Here is a 14,478-nt window from a genome sequence, read left to right on the forward strand (position 1 = left end):
GTCACATTTATCAAATTATAAATAGTATTTTTATTTTTTTAAAGGATTAATTGCTCGTTGGATTAAAGCAGGGGTGGGGAACCTTTTTTGTGCCAAGGGCCATTTGTATGGGGGAAAAAAATCCTTTGGGGGCCATATGTAAAAAATGTATCTTACAAATTGGCCTGCTGTAGCCGTCCTACGCTCCGGCGGCTGCCGCTGAATAGGACTCACTGTCTCCGGCTGCTGTTGATTAAGAGGAATCTCACAAGAACTACCGACCTCTCGCGAGATTCCCCTGTACTTGACTCCTGGCAAAGCCACCGGGCGAGTGCGAGGGTCACTCAGACCAGCCACATACGGCCCCCGGGCCTGAGGTTCCCCACCCCTGGATTAAAGCATAGGATTTTAAATTGCTTGTGGTATTTTCTTGAAATGATTATGGGGGTAATGGTTACGTGGTTTCAAGTGAGTCCTTTTTAGACCATTATATTGCTGTTCAAGTCACACTGATAGTAACAGAGAATATGCAGCATTATGAAGCGACCAACATAAAATTGGCTCAAAAGATCAGGCACTTGGAAAGATTACCAATATAGCATGGGTTACTTTATTCCATTAAAACATCTATATTATAAAAGGTGATACTTGGCTCTAATCTATAGTTCTGAAGTGCTGATCAGAATTTGGCCAGTAAAACCCCAGGCACATAACATGACTGTCGCTGATATCACCCATTCACACTGAACGATATCGTCCGCCTCTACCATTCAGTGACGTCACCGGGACCCGCTGAACATGCAAGTCATTTGGCTAGATTGCCAAACTGACCTGCATGTTCAATACAGTAGATATCACTCATCATTACTGGTATTGAGAGTGCACACTAGGCGATATTTTGAACACCGCTCAGGAGCGCTTTTTTTGAACAATATTGTTAACAATATCGCCTAGTGTGTATGCGGCGTTACATCACTAATTTTCCCTCACACTCTATAGTTGGGCAGGAAGATTAGTGGGGTTAGCACTTTGTAGTCTGTGATGGGTGTAGCCCACCAATGCAGATAATGTGTCTCCCACTTCAGCCCCGTACACATGGGGAGATATATTTCAATATATTGCTCAGTTTTTCCTTTTCATCAGCGACCACAGATGGTCACTGATGAAAGGGAACCTCTGCCGGCGGTGCCACAGAGGCAATCAGCTGGAAGCTCCTGCGACCAGCGATTAGAACGGGGCTGAAAACAGGAGCGTGCACCCGGCGATGTATCGCCGGGTACACACTCCCATCACTGGCAATATGGTCGCCTGCGACCATATTTCCAGCTATTTCAGCCCCTATGTGTGCGAGGCTTCAGACTACTTTCGAGTAGCACCCTTAGATGCTAGCAGTTTTCCCAATGTGTGCTGAGCCATCTGTGCTCACTAGATTGCGGTGTAGCACAAGTCGTCCTGCATATAGGGCTTCATTTTCTGTTATGTTTATTTTTGTATTATTGTAAATGTGCCTTTTATAAAACATACATGGTCAGCCATCACAAAAGAATAATCTGGTATCCATATGTATTAATTCTCATTAAGGTAATGCTTTACAGCTGCAAAATACTGCATTTCTGGATGGGACATTTAAAAAAAAAAAATAGCTTTAAGGCCGGTTCTCTTCATAGTGGGCGTACAACCAAACTGCAGCTGCAGGGCCACATATTGCTCAAAGAAGGTTTAACTCAGAAAAGTGAGCTGTATAAATATAATTAGCTTGGTAACTTTACACACAACAAGATACTGCCACACTGGAGAGTCTGCTGCGGCCACGTCTTATACATTCATAGCAGTGGTCAGCTGCATTAAGGAATTGGTAGTAAGTAGTCCTTCTTTCTGGTTACCGACGCTAACTTCTAGATTTTGCAAAAATGTCCTTTTCTTCAGCTTCTCAAAAATCACTGAGTTATTAGAAGCAAGACTTATACGGGTTCTAAAAGAGGGAGAGAAAAAAAAAGTTACTTTTATTTTGGATATACATGGACAAATAAATAGCATGTGAGATTCCCTTGCTATTCGACTTAAGATTCTATTGCTATGCAATCTTTGCCAACTCTGTACTATTTACATACAATTCAGTGAGTGATGACTCCACCTGTGCACGTGCAAGGTGGACTGGAAAACATTAAAGGTGCCCATACACTGCTGCAATGTCTCGCAGCAGTGTTCGGACACCAGATACCCTGCAAGGACCTTCCCGGTGGCAGGGACGCATGCGTCCCTGCTTCCCGCCCGTCTGGAGGGCGGTCCCAGAACGGCTGGCTGTCTGACCACCTGGCCGGGTCCGATGCGCATGGGACCCGACTGCATGTCAGGGAGAGACGATTTGGGCCGATTTTAATGGGCCGATTGGTCGCAATCAGCTGAAATCTGATCAAATTGCCTCAGTGTATGGGCACCTTAACTGTTTTCTCGAGGGCTGGAGCTGGTTAACCCTCACTGAGAGTATACACTAATGAGGCTACAAAGTTTAGATTTTAGAATATCAGAGGTTGGTGTAGCACAGTAGGGTTCTGAGGACTGCGTTTAAGAACCAAACAGTTCATTCAGCAGGATCACCACTATTTTCCCTTGTGATTCTGTGAGATCAGGAAAACAAGACCTTTTGTGAACTACGGTCTTATATATTTACATAAAGGAGTCAGCTATGCTAAAAAAAAAAAAAAAAAAGCTGTGTGCCTTTGGAAGTGGGCAATAATTTCACTGAATAGATTCTGGCTTAATACATAGAAAAAGTGCTTATGCCGGATTGGTTTATAAGAACCTATTCAACTGAAAAAAGTCCAACTGCATGTGCATTTCCAATGTGACTTTGATGTGTTAAGAGGATCCCCATTCATTTAACCCCTTCCCGACAATTGACGTACATTTACGTCATGGTCGGGAAGTACTTCCCGACACATGGCGTAAATGTACGTCATGGCTTCTAACTGTCACTGCGTCTATAGTTAGGTGATGTCTGCTGTCCCTGACAGCAGACATCCCCCCTCGCCGCCCAGGGGGGGCAGGGGTGCCCCCCCCCGGTCGGCGATCGCTGTGATTGGCTGTTCAAATCTATTCAAATCTGAACAGCCATTCACAGCGTTTCCTGTGTTACCGGCGGCTAAGCCGCTCGGTAACACAGGGATCGGTGGTGATCGGTGCTGTCAAGTACAGCACCGATCACCACCGATGTGCAGCCCCCCCCTCGCACCCGCCGGGCACTCACCCGGCAGCAGCAGCAGCTCCCCCGGCAGCAGGCAGCTCAGCGCAGCAGCGCTGCCCTCCTCCCCCCTCCCCCCCGCAGCAGCAAGCTGCACAGTAAAAATAAATACTGTATATGTGTATATGTACTGAATATATATATATATATATACATACATACACACACACACACACACACACACACACACACACACACACACACACACACACACACACACACACACACACACATATATATAAAGATATTCCCGACATATGACGTATATATACATCATGGTCGGGAGGTACTTCCCGACCGAAGACGTATATATACGTCATGGTTTTAAACTGTCACCGCGTCTATAGACGCGGTGACAGTTTGGAGATGTCTGCTGTCCCTGACAGGGAGAAATTGGGGAGAAATTGGGGCACAGATTTTGGGGTGCTTTGTCTCCTTCATTCCTTGTGAAAATGAAAAATTTTGAGCCAGATCTGCATTTTTGTGTAAAAAATTACATTGCAGATCTGGCATGTGGTGTAATGTGTGCAACGTGTAATAGGCATTCTGGTGTAAATTTTTGGCTTGCACTCTCCCAATTTTTGGTTTGCCTAGCTCTTTTATCCTGGCTCCTACATTAACATAAAATTTGTTCAGCCCTGGCATAACGTGTAATGAGTGTCACAGTGTCTGGCTTAACATGTAATAGGTATCACAGTGTGTGGCGTAGCGTGTACTGGGCATCACGGTGTGTGCCGATTCATGTAATGGGCATCATGGTGTGTGTGGGGTAGCATGTACTGGGCATCACGGTGTGTGGCATAATGTGTAATGGGCATTACGGTGTGCAATAAGCCTGTGAAAATTGCACAGGCCTGCGATTATCTGCAAATCCATTTGCAATAATTTACCATCAAATGATTTACCTAGTGTGTGGAGTCTGTGCGTAGCCCAGGACTTTCTCTGGTGCTGCGATAGAAACAGGGTCGAAGCTGACGTCACGGTCTGTGACTGTTACTTATGGCCCAGTGCTCTGGACTTGCCCCCCAGGCTAAAAGTTGCCAGCCAGCCCCTGCACACATACATTACAAGCATCAAGCTTTGGAGTGCTGCTCCAACATAACACCGAATATAACAGCATCAGCGCAACAGCCAAGAGTGACAAGAGTCTAGTGTTTAAAGAGAAGTAAAAAAATCTTACCGGGGAGATTCAATTCCACTGTCACCAGTAGTGCTATGGTTTTCATTCTGATTTGTTTCCAATGGTTTAGTGCTTGCATTAAATAACTTCAGTGTCTGTTCATAACACGTCCTCATTTCCATTGACTGTTGCCCAGAAGTCTTCACATGTTTCTCATCACTCCCTTTAATGGACATCTGAACAGTTTCAGCCATGGAGTTACAGTCACTGGAAGTGCAGTAGTTAAATATACTACTGTCAGCAAGTTCTGGAGATTGATTACATTCAGGACTATCAAGCTTCACTTCTGGATGGTGGAGCACATACTGTGACAATGGCTGTTCAGAACAGGCCTTCACATGCAAGGCAGGATTTGTATAACTTTGAGAACTGTCTGAAGAAAAAATAGATGGTGTATAGTCATCTTGATGATGGCTGGTAGAAGAAGAGGTAAATTGATGAACGGAGGATCTGTGAGGGTCCCAGTGGCTTGGAGGGGACGTTCCTGATGCACTATGGTTTTCTTCATTTATATCATTCCAATTGATTATATCCATATTTATGTTTTGCATGCGTACTTCAAGGTTCTGACACATGCCAAGGTGGTCATCAGCATCTCCTTCAAAGTAGAAAGAACTTGAAACATCGTCTACCTTTTTATAAAAGGTCTGATTATCTTCTGTACGTTCAACATTTAAAGAACCGTTAAAGGCTGTATATTGTGAAAACTCTTTGCCTTTTATCCCAATTGAGGAATAATGGTCATGTTGATCAGACTCGGTTTCCTCCAGAGCATCAATGTGGGATTTGCCAAAACATTTTGAAGAGTTTATCTTGGTGCTATAGGGTCCAACAGAATAATGTTTTCCTCCATCATGTTCCCAAGTCACTTCTGATTTTATCAACATCTTTGTTTGAGCATTATCAAAAAGAGGACTTCTTCGGTCATCAGCTAAACCTACAAGAGCATTGTGTTCTTTAAACTGTTTAAATTTATCATCTATCCTTAGAGTGCTGCACTGTGGGTAATTGGGAGGATACTCTATTAAACCATCTTTATCATTAGTAGGCACAATCTGATCATTAAACAAATCCTCATTATTATATTCCTGCACAGGCCTCTCCGCTTGTAAATGTCTTGTTTCAGCTGCAGTATTTGACCCAGAACAATCTAGTGACTTTGTCCTCGGGGCGTTTTGTAGGTCCTTTCCAAATTTTAATTTCTTTATCTCTTTTATAGCTTTGCGCCCATTTATGTTATTGTTATCTCTGTAGGAAATACCCTCAAAAGGGTTATGGATTTGCTTTTTGTAGAGAACATGTTTATCGACATCATCAACAGCAGGAGTTGTGTGGTCCAGAACCTGCATATTGTCCATTTCATTTGTCTGGTGCAAAGATTTATTTCCTGTATCAATCTCTGCTTTACCAGGTAATCTTGCAGGACAAATGCTCTTTTTATTTTTGTCCTTGTTAGAGTTTATCTTTTTGTGGTACTTTGAGATCCTGTTTTTCTTCTTACTGCTGCCCCTAAGATTATGCCCATTCTTGTTCTTTATTATATCCGTTGACGTACCTTTGCTAAAGTACTTTTTCTGTTCCTCAGCTTTCTGCATCAGCATTGTGTGTTTCAGGAGGTTGTCCACAGTGAGAACTGGGTTGATGCGCTTAATGATTTCATGTTCTAGGTCACGTGGGATATTATCCAAATTGTCTTCATCCCTCACCGGCCACTCCTCAGGTGGGAATTGTGCAGAGAAGCTCACCAGCTCTTTCTTTGATTTCTCCTTCTTAGCAACATTCCTCCAGAATAGACTGATGCCAAATTTCTTATTACACTTTTCTTTGTCTTTTAATGAAAGTTGTGTCTTTGTTTTAGCACATGTATGATAGTCTCGGGAAGTGGATGTTGCCTGGTTTTGAACAGACGGTTTGGATTCCTTGCCGCTCCTCTGAGCTTTTATGTTGCTCTCATTAATGGACTGTTGCCCAAGTATATTCTGGGTGGACGTTTCAGAGAAGCAGCTGCAAGACCGACAGTGTGACACAGAGGGGGCATTTACTTTGGTTAGATCGGCACAGCTCTCCATGCTGACAATATAGGTGATGGCTGGGGGAGAGGTGGAAATATCCTCCACCGCCCCACATTTGCTGTGAAGAACTGGCTTCTTAGTTATAAAGTAAGTTTGTGGAGTAACAATGAAGTAGCCTTCTCCAGTATGGTAGATTTTTCTTTCTTTGATAAGTGTTCCGAGAGTAGAATAGAGAATTTCCTGGGATGGTGTTGCTATACCTATCAAACAAAAAACACAATCTTTTATTGTGGTTATTCTATATCCGCACTGAAAAGATTTTATATGGTAAAATTGCCAGTTTAAATATACCAAAACAAATTACATATTATGTTTTTAATTTTCGTAAATAATTTTATTTTGGGAGATAGCATTGTTGCCATCTATGAAGCATTTTACCAGATGGAGGCAAAATGTCCACCTTATAAGTAACAGTGGTAGATGTATTAAGCCTGGTAAAGTGATTAAGTGGAAGGTGATAACACACTAGCCAATCAATTCCTGACTGTCATTTATCAAACGCAGCTGATTGGCTGGTGTGTTACCACTTTCCACATGATCACTTTACCAGGCTATATTTGCCCCATTAATTCATAAGCAGCTGATATGAGCGACAGCTGTAACCAAGGAAGGTTATTTGGTGTCCAAGAATAAAGGTGGTGATGTGTTATCCTGAATACTGCGCTGCCAGCTGCACAGATTAGAGTATCTTTACAACGCACATGTCTAGTACTGACAAAATACTGACTCTGTTCCCAATATACCACTGCTAGGGCTACATTTACGAACAATGGTGGTTTCCCAAAAATACATTTTCTGGTGTATTAAAATCTGAGATTTACTAAAGAGAAACCCTAGTACAAGGCCAATTAAAAATTATAAAGTTCATAAGATCTTTAATAGAAAAAAGGTCTACAATCAATTAGTCGACATGGAATAGGCTGAATTTTTTTTTTTTAAATGGAATCTTTTTACACACACACACACACACACACACACACACACACACACACACACACACACACACAAAAGCTTGTGTACCACTACAGGCAGGGTGGCTCACTCCACTACTGCTGCGTTCAGGTTACTATGCCTAGTTGTAGCCCACATGGAAGTCAATGATTAAAGTAGAAAAAAAGGTACTTATGTACTAACTGGGCTGCCGATTTTGAAATCGGGTCCATCGCATCGCATCCGACCATATCGCATGCGATGCAATGGACCCGATTTTTCCATAGGATTCAATGTTAAAATGGACTGAGTCCATTTTAACATGGAATTCAAAGGGAAAAGGGGTCATACCCCTACTATCCAAGTGGGCATGGAGTTGGATATAAACCTGTGGCGAGCGGACACAGAATACAGTCCCCTCGCGAGGCTCGCCACGCTTCGGGCTCGGTCCAACTTCATGCCCACTTGGATAGTAGGGGTATGAAAAGGACCCCTTTTTCCCATTAAATTCCATGTTAAAATGGACTCAGTCCATTTTAACATTGAATCCTATGGAAAAATCGGGTCATCTCATCGCATCGCATGCGATATGGTCGTATGCGATGCGATATCGCATCTGATTGTATGCCTTAAGTTAAGGCATACAATCAAAAAATCGGCAGCCCAGATAATACATAAGTACCGAAAAAAAGAAACACACTTGACCATAGTCATATCTACCTATAAACCAGATACCTTTTGTAATGGAGCGGATTCCCCGCCCACCAAAAATTGAATAGTCCAGTGGTTTGTGTATCTGCTTTCAGAAGCTCACACTCAATAGTGGATATGGTGCAGAAAACTAGAATTATAAAACTAGTTTAAGATCACATTTGATTCTTGGAAGACTGGGGAAGGTCTAATGGAATGTGGGAGGGCAGGCCAGAGGAAGGTAGTAGCCAGGGAGAATGGAAAGTGATCAAGGAGGAGCAGAGGTGGCAATAATTGGGGTAAGAGAGGATGAAGATAGGCTACTTAGGCTGAAGATGTAGAGAGGAGGGGTGGGAGAAGAGGCTGCTAGAGGTGGCAGAAGAGGCAGAGCAATTAGCACAGAACAGCCGGGAGGCTCCGAAAAATTGGGTGGCACTCTTGGCCCCTGGAGAGGTGGACAAGTAATCCCGCTTTCCTCCAAACCTCACCCTATTGGCCACTTACAACAGAGTGCATGTGGGTGGTCTGAGGAGGACCCAATGAGATTTGCACTGGATCGTACCACCGAAGCCCAACCATATACAGTGCCTGCTTTTTCAGCACTGAATAGTGTTGGGTGGTGCTAGGTGACATGCGATGCATTTTTTTTTTTTTACAGACTTGTTCATACTTTGCCATCCCAGTGGCATAGAGGGAGAATGAAATAGCGTGCTGAGCACAGCGAGGGGCCACAGTACACTTATACAGTATCCAAGTCGACAGTCACCCAAAACAGAAAAAAAGTGAAAAACTCATGTCCATCTATTTTTTCTGTGTCGACCTAATGCATGTTGACCTTTTGACCATCTCCCTAACAACCCATACCCTTGAAATACATGCAAGCCATCCGTACCTGGATAGTGTTTTACTAGCTGCTCGAGCAGAGACTCCTGTGTCACCAGGGTCTGCGCAGTGTTCATATCCGATATAGCACAGCACAGGACTTCCGCCAGCGGAATAAACTGAGACTGGGCCACCTGATTCATCTGCACCGGAGACACATCACCTGCAATGAAACAACATTATTACATCACTCTCTAGAACATCAATTGATTAAGAACTAGTTACCCCAGAGCAGATCTGAAATATACAATAGTATTAAAAGTTTGCTTCAATAAAACAAGTGAAAGCACAAAGGATCTTAAAGCTAGAATGTCATTAAAAAGTGGTGTTTTATTGCCGTAGTGATGTCACAAGTTCCTAGTGTCGGTTTAGTCCAATAAATGCTTCCTTCTATTATGTGTATGCAGTAATTCCTGGGGGGGGGGCGCTATTTCCCTCTATGTAAAGTGTGCCCTCTTACTACTGTAGCATCTATCTAATGCGTGTTCCTAAGTTTATTGCCTAAAGAAAAACCATCAACATACACTATGCAATGAATATTTGATTAATCATTTCAGACTGAAAAACAGAGCAGATCAGATTTTTTTTTTCTTTTAAAAAGACCAAGCAAGGAAGTAGGATGCATTATCTTTTTATTTCATGTTTTTATTTGGATTCTACTTAAAAAGTTCCTTGTTACATAGTAATGAAGAATTTTCTTGTAAGTGTTCCAGACCCAATAGCAGATGAAACATATAAACTTAGTGACCACTTTGTTCCATAAACCGGTTATTAAATGTAAATATCTAATAAGCCAATCATGTGGCAGCAACTCAATCCATTAAAGAGATTGAGTGTACCACAGAAATCTGCGAGAACTGCGGAATGCTCTCAACAGAAACTTGAATTTCCTTACAAAATGCACAACACACTGACTTCAAGTTGTCCTGCGGGCAAATAGGATTCTACCCATCCATGCTGGGTGTGCAAGGGATATATAGTTCCACAGCACCACCAAGATGTTACACACGGCCTGATTCAGACCTGCAAGCGTTTGTAGCTCAGCAAGCAGGTTAACCCCCTCACAGAATGCACCCCCCTCCGCCCCTGTGCATACACAGCCATGCACACCGGGGGAAAATCATTCACCATCAATGTTTTTCTCCCTGGTCGCAGTGCAGTGTAAGTCTACACTTACGTGGGGAGAAGGAGGCCGCTGATGACATCAGCGGCCCTCCCACCAAACGACCGGGGAACACGTGAGCTGCACTGTGCCCTGCTGCCAAGTACATTGGCTGCCTCAGTTGGTTTGGGAGTGGATGAGCTGACACCTTTACCCCCCTCCCGGTACCTATGCAGCCAAATACACAGTCTCTTACATACATGTTGTCTGTTTGTCGGGTATGTATTCGGACACTGTTGGACAGATTTGGACAAAACCAACGTAAGGTGGCTTGATTGGGTCCAGATTAGGTTCACTGCCACTAAGACCCCCAACCCTGACCTCATGAGGGCACAAAAAGTGGTCTGGTCCCTACACAAAGTGAGTTAGGGAAGCAAGATATGGCAATGTTGCATAACATAAGAGGGGGTAGAGGACATGGGGTTTAAAGAAAAAAAATGTGGTCAGAGCCGACTACAGATATATGTATATAGATATAGGTATATGCCGGACACACCAGGGGCACAGGGAGCATGTTCAGGGCCTTCTGCTGGATGGATTTGGATGAAAACATTAGATGACACTAGGTAGCCACCTCCTTGGTCTGTTGGAAGAGCTGTCAAGCTTACAACACGAGAAGGATCTAATTCAAGTAATGCTAATTGCACAACCAAACCTGAGCAACTCCGGGTACCTCAGCTAAGAATAAATAAAATACTGCACCTAGAGTGAAAGCCAGAAATTCCAATAAATGACTACAGTCACATTCGGTTTCTGACAAATAAAAACAGCAAAGTTACAGAAAATAAGTTTACCATGTTTTATGTGAGAACCAAGTAGGACTGCTAACGCTTAACGTACAGCTCCTGACAGATCAACATCATAGGGAGATTGTTAAATTACTGCTGACCTTTGTGTTACAGCCTTCCATTGTGAACTGCAACAAAGCCTGTTTATACAGAACTTTCCAAGAGCCTTTTATCCCAGGTAGTTGCTAGGCTACCACATTCAGGTGTATAAATCAGGGAAAAGTCTTTGTAGTGACTTCAGATACCTTTCCCTCATGTCAGCTCTGAAATATAATACCCACAGGCCTGAGACAGAAATGCCCTAAAAACAGCACTTAAAAATAGGTGAAAGAGAAACAAGCCTGATAGTAAAGATTACAAACACATTTCCGAATACTGATTGGTGGGGAGGAGACGGACGCTAGAGAGGTACTAGCCTGTACAAACACAGCGCTCTGCTGGTACATGCTTCACTTACACAGACACAAAGGCAATAACAGCCTAATTTGTGTTTAACTACCAGGAAAAAAAAAAAACTGATGGCTGATGAATACCTAAGTAAATAGTTTTCTGTATTGAATACATTTAAAAGCGGCAACAACCGTAAGCAGAGAAGAAACTCATACCTCCTAACATGATCCATTCCAGGAGGGACACAATACTCTGCTCCTAGACTTCCCTCTTAATGTGTGATTGCCATCACCTGTGGGGATCTAGGTCATTGATAAGAAAGGCGTTTCACCACAGGTGATGGCAATCCTACATTAAGAGGGAAGTCCAGGAACATTGTGTCCCTCTTGGAGACAGTCATGTTGGGAGGTATGGCAATTTAAATAAAAAAGGTTTTGATAAGAAGCCTAATGTATGCCCAAGTGCATAATGGGCCCTACACACATGCCGATGTGTGCAGGGCTACCTAGCTGCGCTATGTCGGGCTGTGCTGCGCCGCTGTCGCCTAGCACACAGAGCTGACAGCCCACACACAGAGCGAGCTGTCAGCTCTGTGTGCTAAGCGAGCGGACAGCACCAGTGTTCTCCGGTGGGAGAACACTGCCGATGCCGAGATTGATGGACACTGTCCGTCAATCTCGGCCACCGATAAAGACGCGCGGGGACGCGCGCCGATGCAGATACAGCCCCCACACATACACCGATGTGAGGGCATTTGCTAAGCGACTTTGCAAAACTAAGCAAAATCGCTTAGAAAATGCCTTAATATCGGCATGTGTGTAGGCCGTATTAGGGTCAGTAGGACATTCTCAATCAGCCAATCACAAGTGGTTCAGTAGTGATGCTGGAATCGTTGCATGGTCCGTCATTTGTATCTGCCCTTCACCATCCACAAGGCTCTGATGCACATGCATCTAAATTTGCAATTGTGCCAAGATGGTGGTGTCCTGCTATGTCCTGTTATGGTGTCCTGCCTGCCTTATGTTAGCAGACTGTAGCTGCAAGATTACAGCATCATGCAAATCTGCATGGGCGCATGTGCATGTGGCCACCTTCCCAGTGATGCATGCGCTCTCACTTTCTGTCCAGATAAGCATGGTTTCCCATTATGAGAGCACAAGTGTCTGACCTGGGACAAACCTATTCAGGGGAATTCTACATGTAGACAATGAATTCTGTAACATAATCGACTAGCTGAGCGGACATTCACAAAGATAATACAAAGGTATAGCTTTACAGAACAATATATCGGGTTCTCCTATTCCTGAAACAGAAAACCAGGGCATGCGTGCCACCTGGCATTTGCTTAGTCCATAAAAGCTGCACCAGACTTCCTTGTGGGTGCCAAATGTAATAAACACAGATTAGCGTCCCAGCCCCATTCAGTTACGCTGGTTGCACCCAGCAATGGGATCTAAGGGAAGAGTTTCAGTAAGAAACTGGACCATCCCAGGAAATCAGACACACTGGTAAATATACCACCAGGAAACACCTACACACTCAAAACAAACAGAACGGTTGTACTGCATTTGGTGAAAGAGGGAAAAGTGATTTTATGGGTTGAGCAAACAATGGGCAGTATTCAATGACAATATTCTCCGTGCATGGCAAGCGTTTTTTTTCGCTCGCCATGCACTCGCCGTGTTTTTGCGGAGATTCTCCATGTTTGGAGACTCTCCGTCACGGCACTTTATACACTATTCAATGTGACTGAGACTCGCGGCGAGTCTCAGCCAATCCAGCGTATGAGGTGACGCTGCAGGGAGCCTGAGGACGGCGGCAGGCAGGGAGATGGAAGTCTCCCTGCCTGCCCCAGAACGTATGTGGGGGGGAGGTGAGCTCTCCGGGAGCCAGGCAGCACAGGCTGCCCCCCAGGGGGTGCCAGAAGGGGACCGTGTATTCACTGCTCCCGATCATGCATATGTAATGATCGGGTGCAGTGATTTTTTGACACCGAAATTAAAACAAAAAACTTTTATTTTGAAAGTTCACATTCCACTTCTCCATGAAAAGATGAAGAATTGCTACACGGAAAGACAAGGCGAAAATCACTTAGAAAGACGGCGAGAAGTGCAAATTGAATAGGGTTGCTCGCTTTTTGAGAGCAAAAGTCTCCGTCCAACGCGAGAAAAGCACAAACTCGCCATAAAACACGGGGAATTTTTCTCATTGAATACTGCCCAATGTATCAGATACAGAGTTCTGCCTGGACACACAATGTACATGCAGTGCTTAATAACACTCAGGCCATGCCTAGTGCACTTAATCCCATACCACACTGGGGTAAACCCAAGCGTCACAGTTTACACAGACACACACAGGGCTATTTTTGTGCAGGCTCCAGCAGGAACTGAGGCCCTTATTCTAGTTCACTCTGACAAAATATTTCTTAGATGGACAAAACCATGTGCACTGCAGGTGAGGCAGGTGTAAAACCCCACCCAAATCTAATTATCTCTGCACAAGTAACACCTGCCTCACCTGCAGTGCACATGGTTTTGTCCATCTAATAAATATTTTGTCAGAAAGAGTGAACTAGAATAAGGGCCTCAGTTCCTGCTGGAGCCTGCACAAAAATAGCCCTGCACACACACATATATATATATATACATACATACATACATACATACATATATACACTGCTCAAAGAAATAAAGGGAACACTAATATAACACATCCTAGATTTGAATGAATGAAATATTCGGTACTTGTTTCCTAGCACGGCGCCACCGATTTGCATGCAATCGGGTCCAGGGCTGGCGCCACCACTAGGCAGCTCTAGGCATTTGCCTAGGGCGCCGGCACCTGGAGGGTGGCAGTTCGCCCCTCACCCCCAGCGAACTGTGTAAAAAACTTGCTGGAGTGGTCAGGGTTATCCGTGCGACAGTGGTACCGGCGGCGGCGCGGGAAGCGCTAGTTATTTTCTATTCACTGCAGGGACCCTGCCGGCCGCAGCCAGCTTTATACACATGACGGCGCCGCAGGTACCACTGTCGCACGGACACCCCTGACCGCTACAGCAAGTTTTTTACACAGGTACCACCCCTCCCCCCCCCCCGGCACCGGGGTGCCCCCACCCCGACTTGTCTGGGGCGCTCCGGTGCCTTGCACCGGCCCTGATCGGG

General features: G+C 44.4%; 1 protein-coding gene across 1 annotated transcript in view; it reads right to left on the reverse strand.

The window, feature by feature from the left end:
- Window positions 1-529: 529 nt before the first annotated feature.
- STOX1 (storkhead box 1) overlaps window positions 530-14,478 on the reverse strand; it is a 53,099-nt gene continuing 39,150 nt past the window's right edge. Inside the window, exons 2-4 of the mRNA XM_083148945.1 lie at window positions 8,985-9,137; window positions 4,401-6,672; window positions 530-1,951 (exon numbers count right to left, since the gene is read on the reverse strand). Of these exons, the coding sequence (XP_083005071.1) occupies window positions 1,795-1,951; window positions 4,401-6,672; window positions 8,985-9,137 (2,582 nt within the window). The 3' untranslated portion in view covers window positions 530-1,794. The remainder of the gene's footprint in view (window positions 1,952-4,400; window positions 6,673-8,984; window positions 9,138-14,478) is intronic.

This window comes from Crinia signifera, chromosome 6 (assembly GCF_055691185.1).
Source record: "Crinia signifera chromosome 6, ASM5569118v1, whole genome shotgun sequence".
Classification (NCBI taxonomy): Eukaryota; Metazoa; Chordata; class Amphibia; order Anura; family Myobatrachidae; genus Crinia; species Crinia signifera.